We start from the raw sequence: 15,000 nt of genomic DNA on the forward strand, positions 1-15,000 counted from the left end.
TACAGTCAAACAGACACACACACACACACACACACACACACACACACACACACACACACACACACACACACACACACACACTTGGACAAAGAGGAGGTGAAAGGTGAGTCTCTACGGACCTCGCAGTGCTTTAAACAGGTACGGCCTGCAGGGCACCTGGTCCCCCAGGTACGGGGAAACTACCCTCCTCTCCTCTCACATCTGCCAAGGAGTTCACCTCAATGGTGTTGCTAAATAAACCAGGTTAAAAGTAGGACAATATTTAACCCACATCACATCATGCAGGCAGGCAGGCAGCCATCTGCAGGAAAAAGAGCACACCATGACACACACAAACAGCTACAGCAGACGCTCTTACAGATAGCTCACACCTACAGATGGATGACAATTGATTATTAGACCGTTCATAATTGTTGTAAGAGTGTGTATGTAATTAGTAATGATTAGTTAATCATAACTGTATTTTATGTTTGGCAGGTGGTCACCAGCACAAAGGATGCCTGCTTTGCCTCTGCAGTGGAGACCCTGCAGCAAATAAGGTGGGCAACAAACATATTGCAACTACTACAACACTACTACTACTAATCTACAAATATACTACTAAACTACATGCTGACATGCTGAGACTACTACAATAGTAGAGACTACTAATTGTTGGTGGTGGTGGTCGGAGGGGCCGTAGGCACTGATTGGCAGCCACCCTTCTGTCAGTCTGCCCCAGGGCAGCTGTGGCTACTGATGTAGCTTACCACCACCCGTATGACTGTGTATGTATGAATGACTACTGGACTCTGTGTAAAGTGACTTTGGGTATTTAAAGAAGCGCTATATAAGATTGAATTATTATTATTATTATTATTATTATTATTATTACTCAACTACAAACATACTGAGACTACTACAATACTACTAAACTTCAAACATACTAAAACTACATACTTTTAAACTACAACAATACTACTACTAAGAACCACTCTTTCAGTGTGTCATATCTGTGCGCTTCACCTCCTCCTCCATTATTTACACGTATGCCTGTGCAGGAAATGGGGGAATATAATGCTCCTGTGTGATGCACAGTATGGAGTATCAGTTTTCCTTTTGTTCCTCCTGTTTCGCTCCTCCTACATCATCATTCATGCGGTCTTTTCTTTCACGCAGCACAACGTTCACGCCCTCAGACAAGCTGCACGTGATCCAGCTGACCTTCGAGGAGATCACACGGGAGGTGCTGGCGCTGCTGAAGGAGGACTTCCTGTGGTCCATGGACGACCTGTTCCCTGTGTTCCTCTACGTGGTCCTGCGCGCCCGGTATGTAGATCACCCCCTACTGGCTGCATCAGGAAGGTTAAAGTCCAAGTCTGATCTTTAGTTAACTGTTTGATACTTCATTCTACACGTGTATTCATGATCTGGTCAAAACCTGGCTGTTCTATTTCAAAGCTCTGGACAGTGCTGTACTTCTACTAATACATTCTCCTTTTAGCCGGTGCAAATGCTTATGTTTATGATGAGGGTCAGGCAATCAGTCCCCTGCTAAAAGAGCCTCAAAATAAATGAATTATCAATTAATAATCAATCAATAATCAATTGAAATGTAAAATGCATAGAAATAAAAAAAGAGAAGTGTTCAGTGACTCCTAGACAGACAGCGGTAATCACAGCTGTGGATTAGTGTCTGTTCTGTAGACTAGTAGCGAGAAAGAGACACACACACACACACACTCACACACACAGACACACACACACACTCAGAGTGTAGTGGATAATCACAGGGCATCAATCATGTAAGTGTGATGGAATCACATTAAATAAATGCATGAAATGAATTAATGAAATGAATAAAATGAGCTGTGTGCTTTTGGCTGATCTGGGTTACCCTCTTGCTGTTTTTTTTGACAGTATTAGGAATCTAGGCTCAGAGGTCAACCTGATTGAGGACTTGATGGATCCGTGTGTACAGCATGGGGAGCATGGCATCATGTTCACTACACTCAAGGTATTCAACACACACACACACACACACACACATTTGGACACACACACAGACACACACACACACACACACACACACACTTGGACACACACACACACAATTGGACACACACACAGACGCGCACACACACACACGCACACACACACATACACACACACACTTGGGCACACACACAGAAGCACGCACACACACTGACACATGTACACATGCACTCACAGATGTTGCCACAAATATGGACATACATACACAGACGTAGACACGAAAACACACACAAACACAGACACACAGATGCTAACACTCACAGATGAAGACAGAAAAACATGCATACACACGCACATACACATCAACACAAGTACACACTGAGATTCCGTGTGTATTCCTCAAATATGATGAGATGTAATTATCATCAACCCTTTCTGTTCCACCCCCTCTTCTATTCCTATTCAGGCTTCTTACTACCAGATCCAGCATGAGAAGATCACTTAGTAGTTGGGCTTGCTAAGTGACAGGACGTAACCGATCACAAATCATGAAAGAGTGATTGACAGAAGAAGGACCCAGTAGCAGGCTCTCTCAGAAGTGCTGGGCTCGGTTTCTGCCCAATCAACAGTTTCATCTCTCTCTTCCTCAGTGTTGGGTAGCAATTGCATCCAGCAGGCTGGCCGAAGTCAAGAGTCAAGAACACTCATCCACACCTACACACTACGGTTCCCCTGTGACATGTTCTATAACCACTGTGTGTGTGTTCCCCAACATTTTTAGTGACCACTGGGTGTTCTGCAATAGAACCGCCAATGGCTGCTGTCCGAGGAATGGAACATTTTGTCCTTGCAGTGTTCCTGTGACGTGTTATTGTTCTGTCTTACCAGCGATGTCAAGCTGTCATATCTACAGGTGTTCCACTGTGGTGGAGAAACAGACCAATGCGTAGCACCTGTGTGACGACCTCACACTGTTACCATGGCGAAGCACATTCACTGTCTTGCGGGATTTCCAGAGGAGGTTTAGAGCTTTAGGAAAGAAACACTCCTCTGGTGTTGCGTCCGAGCCTGTTTTTTAAGCTTTACACGTCGCCTGACCCAAGTAACCATATCGAATGTTATTGTTTACACTGACTGCACACACAGATTCACATCTTTGAGAGTACAGTGGCTCAGGTTAATTTAAATAATTTAATCATTAATCATTTTATTTTTACATTTCAGTGTTATGCAAATAACTGACAGGGTTAGGAAGGAAGGGTGAAGACACTCAAGCTGTTTTTCTTTTTCTATGTGAGCTCTAACCCTACCCGAGCAGTGGGTTTGACCTCCAATGGCGACTTCAAGTGTTCTGATGGAGTCGCCACCTGATCATACCAGTTTTTTAAGCTCAGTGTTGTAGCTGGTTGAGTTGTGTTTCTTAGTACTGTTCTTGCTTCGGAGTGACTACATGAGGGATCTTTTCCAAAATGGCCGATCAGAAGCCTGACACCACAGGAGGAAGACACAACAGTGTAGACAACAGTGATGTAAAGTGCAAACCAAACGAGAGAGAAGAAGTTAAACCAGTTTACGTGGATCTTTCTACAGATATATGCACATCGTTATCATCTGACGAGGTGTGTCGAGTTCCATATCTGTGTCGGAGACATACTCCTTTGGCTTCCATTTTTGTTTGCAGTTTACCAAATGCTTGTAGTTGGTGGTTTACCAAGTAACCAAGTAACCTCACGTGAAGGACCTCATTCAGCCACGCACGCGACAGCTGTCTGGTGTGCATTTGTATTAAGTGGGAAAAGATAACTTGTCTAGACCCCATCCCCACCCCACTGGCTTCATGTCCAATCCAAGAGCACTCACATGATGTCTGGAAGAAAAGATATCTACTCTGACAATCTCACTCCTCGTCTCAATCCAGCTCTCGAAAGGGTATAGCCAAATTTGCCAAGAGCTGACTTAAAAACCGTCCTAAATCGTGCGTCCATCCAGTCCTATGCTCTGTCACTGAGAGGTGTAAGAGATCAATCCGCATCCAGCAGAGAGCAATACTGAAAGCTCTTAAGGTCGAAGCTCAGTGCAGTACTGAAAGTAATCCTCCTCGGCTGCGCTCTTATTATCACGTCATTTGTCTGTTCGTATGATAGCTCTTAAGGTCAAAGGTCGGCGCACCACTTTGGTAGGCGCTGACAGCATCTGGGCTTGATTGACGTATCCATCAGTGACCTTGGGATCAGAGGATAGACACACACACACACACACACACACACCATACATCAGAGTGACTGATCTATATGCAACACAACTTGGACTTTGCCCTTCAGGAAGAATATGTTAAAGACTGACAATTCGTTTACCTGGCATCAGTTCTTGATTGTGATGACGAACTTTATGACTTAAGTATTTGACCAGTTTAATTTCTCTTACCAGTCAGTGATATTGTCAAATGGGTGATAGACTGACATGCATACAAAATTTGGGGTAAATATAGGCAAACGATACAGCCCCTGGCACAAACCTATTTAGACACTATATTCAGCAATAACTGTGATTTTTGTTTTTAATGGTTAACTTGTTATTTTATTGATGACCCCTGTGTTGATATTCTTCAAAGTGTTGTGCGAGGGTTCAGCATAGTCTATTAGATCACGCTTCAATGGTAATCCCAGTTATGTTGGTAATCTGAATGATAATCTCATGGAGCGAGGATGTCAGTGAAGATACCAGCACCAGGACATGAAATGAGCTGTAGATTCACAAAGTGCTATTTAATATCTCCCACTCAGTGTTGTATATCATTAAGCTGCAGTCTCGTCCTGTGAGCAAGCAGCAAGCGTCCAAGAGGACTTTGATTGTTACATGCATGCATGTGTGTTTTGTCGATGAGTTTGGATGTGTTGCTCTGCGCGTATTGGTGTGATGGTTGGAGTCCTGGTGGAACATGATGTCTTAATGCAATCACATGTCTGTTTCCAGCGTTCACATGCTAGGCGTCGCATGATGTAACGTGATGTAACTTTTAAATTACAATTCCTGATTGTATTTCTGGTGCGCCTTGGAGTTTGCCCAAAGTTTTAGTTCTGCCAATCTCGGAAGAGATTATTAGGGTGTGCCTGTACCTATTGCAGTGTTGGGGGAGGAGGGGGGGGGTACACTTTTTTTTAATCAATGTAAATGTATGATCAATGTACAGAAGGTTTTGTCTCAATAAGTCAATAACTTACAAGGGCAATAAACTGTTGTATCAGTGAAGAGTGTGGACGTGCATATATTTTCTAACACTCTGTCACAGACACACACACACACACACACACCCACACCTACAGACAGAAACATCTTATTCCCCCGTATGTGTCATAGTGCTGAGGAAATGCAGTTCAGGTGATGGGATTTAACTGATACTTTTAAAGTTTATACACAAGCGCTTTTACTTTCTAGTCAATGGAGTTGAAAAAAGTTTATCGGCCTCTGGATCGGACTCTTACAACTGCCTCTCCATCCTGCTGTAGAGTCCCTCATACAGGGGTCAACCCATCTGGGGGTCCCTTATACGCTTTACATACTAGGCGCGCCTCTCGATGACCTCACGGCAAGCCATCTCACTTCTGACACCAGTTGTAACGAAGGGAGAGAGCGGTCAGCCCACCTGGCCTCGAACTCTGAGGTCTACAGGGTACCAAACCTGCACTGTGACCGCAACGCCAAACAGCCAGGCTCGATGGCACGGCAGTCAGAACACATGCTCGTGTGGAGCGACGGCACTCCATCACAGCCAGAAACACAAACTTTAACAGTAATAGATTCAATATCATGCATTTGATCCCTATCCCTTATCAATCAATCAATCAATCAATCAATCAATCATCATTCTTATATAGCGCTTCTCTAAGTACTCTAAGTCGCTTTACAGAGTCCAGTCCTTATAGGTGTAGACGGGCCTCACTGTTGTGGTATTCTCTATTCATGTACACTCTGGTGCATTCTCCATAGCATATTCAGTGACAGTTTCGCCTTTATTTTGTATTTGACTGGTAAGGCTTCACTTTACATTAGGAGGGGGTTGGAAAATGAGTGTGAGATACTACCCCAGATTAGATACACGCAAAGGGATTTCATCCCACTCTTTCGCTGTATGTGTGTGTGTGTGAGAGAGAGTGAGTGACTCAGAGCGCATTAGTGCAAGGGTTGGTCTGTGTATATACTACATGGCAAGGCATTAGCATGGAAGCTGTGTGTGTATGTATGTGTCTGTTTGTGTGTGCTGGTGGGGTCGCTGTGTGGAGAACATTGGGGTCCTGTTTCATGTATGTGTTTTCTGTGTTTGTGCAAGGTGTGTGGAGTATGAGTGGAGTATGTGTGTGTGTAGGTACACTCAATTGTATTACTGCTTTCTTTTTTGAGCTTTAGAGCACCATTGCAACGCAGAACAGAGGAGGACAGAAGGAAACCCCTCTGTGCTCTCATTCCCTCTCTCTATCCTTCTCTTTCTCTCCCTCTTCCTTTCTATCTTCCTCCCTCTCTCTCTCACTCACTCGTCTCTCTCTCACACTCACTCACTCACCCACTTGGGATTAAGTCGGATAGACAGGGATTACTGCCCTCTTTTCCCGAGACACTCTAGAAGGGAATATTGCCCCGGCTGTTCTCCCTCGTTTGCTCGTCAGCGACAAAGCCTCGGTAGTCTTCATGGAGACCAACATGGAGTCTGAAGCTGCGTTTCTACTTTAACAGGAAAGCTTTGCAAGGGAAGTGAGTTGAAGAGGAGAACACGACAGAGGCACAGAGAGAAGAAGAGGGAGAGAGAGAGAGAGAGAGGAGGAGGAGAAGAAGAGGTAAGCTAGCTGGATTTATGTACTTAACCCAGTGATTGGTCGTGCTGTGTTGGGCTCATGCTAAGCCCAACAGGAGCTCGCTAAAGGATAAAGTCGTGTTGAACTTGTTTTATTCACCGTTCCTATTAAAAACATCCATGCCCCCCTCCCCCCCCCCCCCCCCCACTGCTAGAAACTGCTGAGGAGGATTGCACTGTCAAGATGACTTCAGTAGATATACAACCTTAGGAACTAAACCTGCAGGGTGGATGGTGGATGGTGGCCTAAGTGACAGGGAATGATCTTCTGCACAGGGATCAGATCCGGACAGGTGCCTTAGTGGGATCAGGTCTGAGCCTGTTGTGATCCTTCCTCGGATCCACTCTGAAGATCAGGCGGAGTCCACTCGACAGCAAGACCTACAATGAGGCCGGCACTGGAGACGAATCCTCCCAGCTCCCCCGTCCTGGGTGAAAATGGTGAGAAGAAAAGACCCTAAAAAGATTAATCTGCCATTGTCATGCTGTTAGACCAGTGCTTGGACAGTGAGAGAAACCCGAAGTGAGTTTCCTTCTGGATGTGTAATGCGATGTTCTCTAACACGTCTACTCCATGCTGCAGGGTTGACACAGATCCTGGCTCTTGTTGTTGAGGAGGTGAGGGACTCCATCAGCAGAGACATCAACGGAGCCGACCTCCTCTACAGCCTCCTCGGGGCTCCCTGGCTACAGTCTCTACTCAAGGTCAGGCTCTTGCTGTTTCTCTGGACACAGTTCACTTTGCTACTGTTAGGGACTGCAAGTTAACATCATTCGTTACTAAAAATCATCAGTTAATTTACATTTCGGCTGATGGATGACTTGGTGTCAATGGTGAAGGCTGATGACTTGGTGTCAATGGTGAAGGCTGATGACTTGGTGTCAAACATTCACCTTATCTGTGTTGTATTACATAAATTCATGCACACAGTTTGTACCCAGTAAATACCCGTCACCCCCTGTATGAGATGCTGATTTATTAAGCGTGACACCAGTGATCGGGCAGATGGCGGATACTATTTACCTCCATACCGCAGAAAAAGTGTTTTCCTTCTGAACTCATTTTGGGATTCACAGACTTTATTTGCTGGAACAACTACTTTGTAATCGTTCCTCTTTGTCTCTCTCTCTCGCTCTCTTTTCATCTCTCCCTCCCTACCCACTTCTCTCTCTTTCCCTATCTCCCTCCCTCCCTCCACCCTTCCCTCTCTTATCCTTTCGGTCTCTCAGGCGTATGAATGTTTACAGCAGTACCTGCGGTCGTCCCCCAGGCCCTACCTCCCGTTCGCCTCGGGTCTGTCTCTCAAGGTCAGATTTACCCCGCTGCTCTTAGCAGTGCAGCTTAACCTCCCCACCCGCTCCGGCCCTGCAGATCATTAACACACTGACTAAGCCCCCGGTCAGACATCCTTTCCCCATCCCCCTTCTCCGTGTGTGTGTGTGTGTGTCTGTGTGTGTGTGTGTGTGTGTGTTTGTGTGTGTGTGTGTGTGTGTGTGTGTGTGTGTGTGTGTGTGGGTGGGTAGGTGTGTTTAGATATGGGCGTGTGCATGTGTGTGGGTGTGTATGTGTATGTATTTATATATGTATATTATACATGTGTGTGGATGTGTATGTGTATGTGTATGTTTTTACTAATGTATATATATGCGTGTGTGTATGTGTGTGTGTGTGTTTGTGTAACTGTATATATTTATGTATGTATATATACGTGTGTGTGGGTGTGTCTATGGGTGTGTAAGTGTATATATTTATTTATGTATATAAGCGTGTGTTTGTGTGTGTGTGTGTGAGTGTGTGTATGAGAGTATATATTAATATATGTATGTATACGTGTGTGTGTGTGTGTGTGTGTGTGTGTGTAGGTGCTGACTGATGTGACACCTATGGTGGGTCCTTCCCCCGACGCCAGAGAGCTGTATGACCTCCTGAGGGGGCCTCACTTTCAGGTGTGCAAGAATCTCAAATACCTCCCTTAGTGGGGAACAGGAGGTGTACAGGTCCTGAGTCTGGCTTGGTCAGTGTAAAAGGTAGAATCTCAAATACCTGCCTTAGTGAGGAACAGGTGTACAGGTCCTGAGTCTGGCCTGGGCATTGTAAAAGGTAGAGGGAATCTAGGCTCAGTTCTTTTGAGTTTGAAACGGGATCATGTTGGAGTTAATCACTGCTGAAATGGGGTGGTTGACCTGATTTTTTTGTTTTGTTTTTTCTATTACATTTCATTTTTGTACAAAAAAAAAGTTTCACTTTTTTGAGCTAGACATTGATCCCAGCAGGTTGGTCAGTCAGTGAGGCAGTCTAAGGCAATTTTCTTGGTTAAAATGAGGATGTAACCATGGCAGTATCAAGTTTTTATCACCTGAAACAGTGACGAGTGTATATGCTCTGTCCGACTGTAAGGAGGTATATGCTGCATGATGCCCCTAAGCCATGAGGAAGAGATCTGAGAGATGTGTGGGTTCAGGCGGGGGGAGGTTCATTAACGTTACTTGATGTTAACGTTGTGTCTGAATGATGTTGTTTAGGCCTTGCTTCTGGCTCACGACATGGTTGCCCAGAAGGAGTTTGAACCCGTGCTGCCCCCTCTGCCCGCGGACCTGCCCATTGACGAGGAGGCCATGAGGATCGTCTGTCTGGTCAAAAACAACCAGCCTCTGGTGAGTGACGCCTCACGCAGTCTTGGGGGATAATAGCCCCCACAAAACTTAGTTGCTCATATACAACAGAGACGCTAGACGTTAGACACTTGTGTGCCACGTGGGCAGTGATAACTGTACGTTGTGTTTCTATCTGTGTAAGAAGGGGGTCGGTGAGGGCGTTCACAGCCAATGGGACAAGCTGAGGAGGCTGGCCCGCCAAAAGCTCATCCCGGGCCGGAGTTCTGGTGCTGGAAAGCAGGGAGGGAGGAGGCAACGTCCCCCCCGGAGGGGTAGCCTCCCCTCAGCCCGTCTGCTGTCCCCCCCGCCCCCAACTCTGGGTCCCCCCAAACAGCCCGTGCTGACCTGCAACACCAGCGCCATCAGAGGCTATAACATGTGCCAGGAGAGCAGTGCATTCTGGGAAGGGGGGCTCAATCACTCCGCCCCTTCTGTCTGCAGCTCCATTGTCATTGGTAAAGAAGTCCCTCAAAGAAGTCCCACGCAACCATGAAACATCAAATCTTTTGCCTATTCTGAACAGTACTAGTCATTCTTCTGTGCTCAGTCTTGTTAGTTTTCTTACAGCACATTTTTTTAAGGATTCTGCAGTGATCTAAAAATTCCACAAACATGTTTCACTAACTTTCTACTTTTTTCTTTCAAACGATTCACTCCTTTATTCTTCACCAATCATTCGCCATTTCATTTTCCTCCCCTCCTTTTCTCTCTCAATCTATCTCTCTGGAGATGACATGTTAGAGGAGGTGAACAGCTCTCCCCACAACCACCGTTCCCCTCACTACCATCTCCAGCCCCAGCCGTGGACTCTCTCCCCTCTCTCCTGCCACACCTACTGTCCCTCTCAGAACTACCACGAGCGCCTGCTGCCTCCGTTCTCCCCCTGCGCCCGCCCACGGGCCTCAACAGCCCCTCCCAGCCCCATGCAGCTGCGTCGGGACCTGGGCTGTGGGCCGGGTCGGGGGTTCCCTCCCATGGAGCCGGTGGCGCTGGCCAAGCAGGAGAGCCTGGACGAGCTGCGCTCCAGCGTGGAGGAGGCGGCCGGCCACATGGAGCGCAGCACCAACGGCGTGTGCCTGCTGGGCCGCAAGATGGCCGCCGCTACGGAGCGCATGTCCGAGAGCGTGCAGGAGAACGCGCAGGCCCTCGCCATGCTCGCCGAGGTCGTGGACAAGCTGCAGGGCCTGGTCACAGCCAGCAATGCCTCGGTGTCGCCTGGCAACTCAACAGAAACGGCGAACAGCGATGCTTCAGTTAACCGTAATGGTTCTAGTCAAATGCCCAGATATGTGCCCAACGGTGCTGCTCATCCTAGCAATGCTTCCAGCAATGGGGCATTTCTTCTTGCCAATGTGCCTGATATTGTGGCGCCCAGCGACGACAAGCACGACTACGCCGTACCCCGTAGCAATGCAGTGAGCAAACTGCCATCTATGAAGAACTCCCCACGCAGCAAGCGCCCTGTGAATCGCTCTCCTGCCCGGCGCCAGGCCAGGTGCCCCTCCTGCTCTTCATCATCATCATCCTCATCATCATCCTCATCCTCAGGCTCTGACATCTACTTCCTGGAGCGGCCAGTGAGGCCACGGGGGAACTCGTCCAATCAGCTCTCTGCTACCGCATCACCAAACGTCCGGGCAAGGAGGAGGACGCCATCTGTGTCGCCAGGCAGGGCTGCTGCTAATGGACAGCCATCTCTGCCAAACGGCACATGGCCAGCCCCGGTGAAGAACGACACGACCGGCTGCCTGTCGGTGAAAAAGAAGAAAAAGAAGAAGAGGAAGTGAAGCGACGACAGCACTCTTTTCCCCCGGAACCTGTCCTTCCTTCTTCAGTCACACTCTTCTCTTCTGCCTCCGGAAACTTCCAGCACGGTGTCAAACAGGCAATGCTTCCTTGTTTTTTCTTTCCATATCATTCGTGACCCGTGGAATGTTCTATCATTGCTACATCACCATGGTTCCATGAAGCTGCTGTACTGTATGCTATTTTGTATTTTAGTCACTAGGTGTTTACCAAAGACCACAGAGTGGCATAAAGTGACCAAGAATCATTGGTTTCCATGCCCTTGTTTCACACGATATCATGGAGATGTCCATATCGTTGGACATTTCCCTATTTGTCAGCACATCTGGTCCGTGATAACATTAGTTTGGGTCAGGACATTTGGAACGTGATAACATTAGTTTGGGTCAGCACATCTGGACAGTGATAACACTAGTTTGGGAGTTTTCCTCTCAGAGCAATTGTTGTCATAGTTGCTAGAATCCAAACGCATCTAGCTCAGCTGTTCCAAAAAAGTAATGCAGCAGCTCTAAAATACCTATTTGTGGCCATGACCTCTGTCCTGCGTCACTGTCCCACCTGTCGTCCCCTTCTTTCTGTGATGCATCATTCAGATCAGCATGCCATGTCGACTTTGTGTCTCCGGTACGGCCCAAACTTGGCTGTGTGTCAGACTCATCTGTGTGGGCATATGGCAGTAATGTGTGTGGTGTGTGTGTGTGTGTGTGTGTGTGTGTGTGTGTGTGTGTGTGTGTGTGTGTGTGTGTGTATGCCTGTGCGAACGTGCTCTCATGCATACCCTCTTTTCGTGTTAAGAGTTTTTCTTTTCCTTTTTTAATCATCCACATTCAACCCTTCCTTCATTGCATGCCAGTCCTCTCTCTCACTCACTAATCCACACTGGCATGCATCTCTTTTGTCATTATGCGTCCTTGGCATCCATCAAGTCAGGCCATCTTTCATATTCTGGTTCTGAATCATTCGTTCTCAGACATAACCGGTAGGATGGATTAACAACAAAAAAAGAATCCATCCACCCGGCGCCCACAAGGGGGCACTGGCGAGAGTGATAAGTAGAGTCACTACTGCTGATCAGCTTCTACAACAACACCATCAGCTGAGGAAAATCTACAACGCTCCTCCATTCATTCTTTCACTGTATCTGTCCCTCTGTATTTCTGTGCCATGGCATCATCCTCCTCTCCTTGAATACAGCCGTTGCTTCTGTCATCATCGACTTTGAGAGACGCCCGCCCTCACACACCCTCACCTCCCTCTCGCCTCACGCTGTCTACACCGTCAGACCCATGTGCACTGGAGCCCTGTGTGTGTAAATATCCCCTCAATATCTTTAAATTGCTTCATTCTCTTTTCAGGGAGCTACAATACGGCGGGACGGGGCGTCAGGGGAGATTTTTGTGGCACGGGTCATCCATGGAGGACTGGCTGACCGCAGCGGTAAGGCTAAAACTACCTATCAGGATATTATATCAGCCTACTGCTGTTTGGGGTGGGGTGTTGGGTAACACTCTTCGTCCCAACATACACACAGAAGTGTTATTATTCTTAAGGTTACAGCATTAAGGTATCTTCAGGTATTATCATTTGCTTTAGTTCAATAGCAAAAATCTGAAGTATGTGGTGCTATATTGTTTAAAGAATATAGGTATTTATTAACATGATTGTGTGTTCATCTGTGTGCTGTAGGCCTGTTGCGTGCAGGAGATCGACTGGTGGAGGTCAATGGCCATCCTGTGTTTGGGCTGGAGCCGGAACAGATAATAAACATACTGGTTAGTTTACCTACACACACGCACACACACACACACACACACACACAGAAACACACACACACACACACACACACACACAATGTCATTGTGTTGCTACTAAATCCAGTGTCTTGCATCTGTGAATATCCTGCAACAAAAAAAGGATTTGTTTTCTCTCCAGGCTGGCTCCCATAGCACCATCATGTTCAAAGTGGTCCCCATTACTGACCGGCCCGTCAACAACCAGACCATGGTGAGCTGGGGGGCACTCTGCACCTGGGGGGGGGGGGGATTCCAAGCATGTGGTTTAGCGACAACCCTGAGTAACTCAACTCAAGTACGTGGTAAACCTCATAATCCCAATGGCTTCATTATCCTAGCAAAACCAAGCCATAGGGCTCTTCATTTAGGAGGTTTACCACTTACTCTGAGTTTACGTACAGGTTTGTCACTAAACCACATACATGGAATATCCCCCTGTTCTGTAGACACACCTGAGCTGATCATGAGACAAATGACCTAGATCGGAACCACATCTGTTCTAGAATCAGTCACTGCCTAATAACTTAAATCACTGAAAGTACTACACTCAATATAAATAGACATCAAGCCTGAACAATCCCAGACATTTGGCTTCTAAATGCAATATTCCTTCTGGTCCTATTCTCTGTTGTCTTAATGTGTTCTGGTGTGTGTAAATGTATCTGTGTGTATGTGTGTGTGTGTGTTTGCGTGCGTCTGTGTGCACATTTGTCTGTGGAGGTATCCGCTTGTGTGTGTGCCTGTGTGTTTGTGTGTGTCTTTTTGTGCATCTCCTCTGTGCTCCTGTGTGTCTCTCTTTGTGTTTGTGTGTGTCTGTGTGTGTTCCTTTGTGTGAGTGTGTGTGTGTACTCCTTTGTCTGTTTCTGCATGTATTTGTTCCTTCCCATCTGTGTATCTTTGTGTGTCTGTCTGTTTGCCCATCTCTGTCTGTCTGTCTGAGCTTCTGGTTTGTGTGTTTGTGTTTGTTTGTTTGTTTGTTTGTTTGTTTGTTTGTTTGTAAGAATACGTGTATGCATGTTTGCTTGTTGTGCTTGTCTCCACATCCCCGGCTGCCTGTGTGTGTGTGTGTGTGCATGTGTGTGTGTGTCTGTTTTTTGTAACTCCCCACCTCTGTTAGCTGTACGTGCGCGCCATGGCAAACTACAGCCCCAGTGAGGACCCGGCCATCCCCTGCGTAGATGCCGGCATGGCCTTCCGCAAAGGAGACGTGCTTGAGATCGTTGACCAGACAGACGCCCTCTGGTGGCAGGCCAAGAAACTGCCTAGCACCTCGCTGTGCGCCGGCCTCATCCCCTCAACCAGCCTGCTTAAGAGGTCAGAGTCGCGGGGTCACCCGTGTTGCCATAGCAACCCATTATATCCTCCAGTTCTCATATGTCAGGGTTAAAAGTCAACAATGGAAGAGATAAAAGGGTCAACCGGTTGTTGTTTTGTAAGTAATCCGCTTTGTGCATGTACACGAGTAATCTGTTTGTTGTATGTATGTGTGTGCGTATTATGAGGTACATATACAAATGTATGCATGCATCGTTGTGTCATCTGGCTGTTGCTGTTTCTGTGTGTGTGTGTGTGTGTGTGTGTGTGTGTGTGTGTGTGTGTGTGTATATGTGTTAGGAAGCAGAAAGAATTCTGGTGGTCACAGCCTTTCCAACCTCAAGCTGGTCTCCAAACTTGTGAGTAGAACTACATTTACATCTGAACCCAGCATTACCACTAAACAAATATGTCAACATAAACACAGTCCTCCTCGACCTTAGCTTTTTGTTGCTTTTGGTGCACAATCATCTAGATGCAAGTTTTTAAAAACAAGTTTTCAAATCAACATAAAATATAAATTGTACAATTTAAAAGACTTTTTTTTGAGCTTAGAGTAAACTGTATCTTATATCTTTGTCCAAAAGAACTGTTAAAACTGAAACATTTTGT

General features: G+C 46.6%; 2 protein-coding genes across 2 annotated transcripts in view; both read left to right on the top strand.

Annotated features, from left to right (window-relative positions):
• Positions 1–5,223, top strand: part of als2b (alsin Rho guanine nucleotide exchange factor ALS2 b) — a 27,712-nt gene extending 22,489 nt beyond the window's left edge. The window contains exons 32-35 of the mRNA XM_080835976.1: positions 478–539; positions 1,159–1,308; positions 1,900–1,996; positions 2,441–5,223. Of these exons, the coding sequence (XP_080692102.1) occupies positions 478–539; positions 1,159–1,308; positions 1,900–1,996; positions 2,441–2,479 (348 nt within the window). The 3' untranslated portion in view covers positions 2,480–5,223. The remainder of the gene's footprint in view (positions 1–477; positions 540–1,158; positions 1,309–1,899; positions 1,997–2,440) is intronic.
• A 1,983-nt stretch (positions 5,224–7,206) lies between these two features.
• mpp4b (MAGUK p55 scaffold protein 4b) overlaps positions 7,207–15,000 on the top strand; it is a gene marked incomplete at both ends in the record, with an annotated part of 11,156 nt that continues 3,362 nt past the window's right edge. Inside the window, 10 exons of the mRNA XM_080835962.1 lie at positions 7,207–7,261; positions 7,404–7,525; positions 8,051–8,128; positions 8,684–8,767; positions 9,344–9,475; positions 12,637–12,718; positions 12,968–13,053; positions 13,214–13,285; positions 14,192–14,388; positions 14,689–14,747. Coding sequence (XP_080692088.1) covers positions 7,207–7,261; positions 7,404–7,525; positions 8,051–8,128; positions 8,684–8,767; positions 9,344–9,475; positions 12,637–12,718; positions 12,968–13,053; positions 13,214–13,285; positions 14,192–14,388; positions 14,689–14,747 — 967 coding nt within the window. The remainder of the gene's footprint in view (positions 7,262–7,403; positions 7,526–8,050; positions 8,129–8,683; positions 8,768–9,343; positions 9,476–12,636; positions 12,719–12,967; positions 13,054–13,213; positions 13,286–14,191; positions 14,389–14,688; positions 14,748–15,000) is intronic.

This window comes from Sprattus sprattus (assembly GCF_963457725.1).
Source record: "Sprattus sprattus genome assembly, chromosome: 3".
Taxonomy (NCBI): domain Eukaryota; kingdom Metazoa; phylum Chordata; class Actinopteri; order Clupeiformes; family Clupeidae; genus Sprattus; species Sprattus sprattus.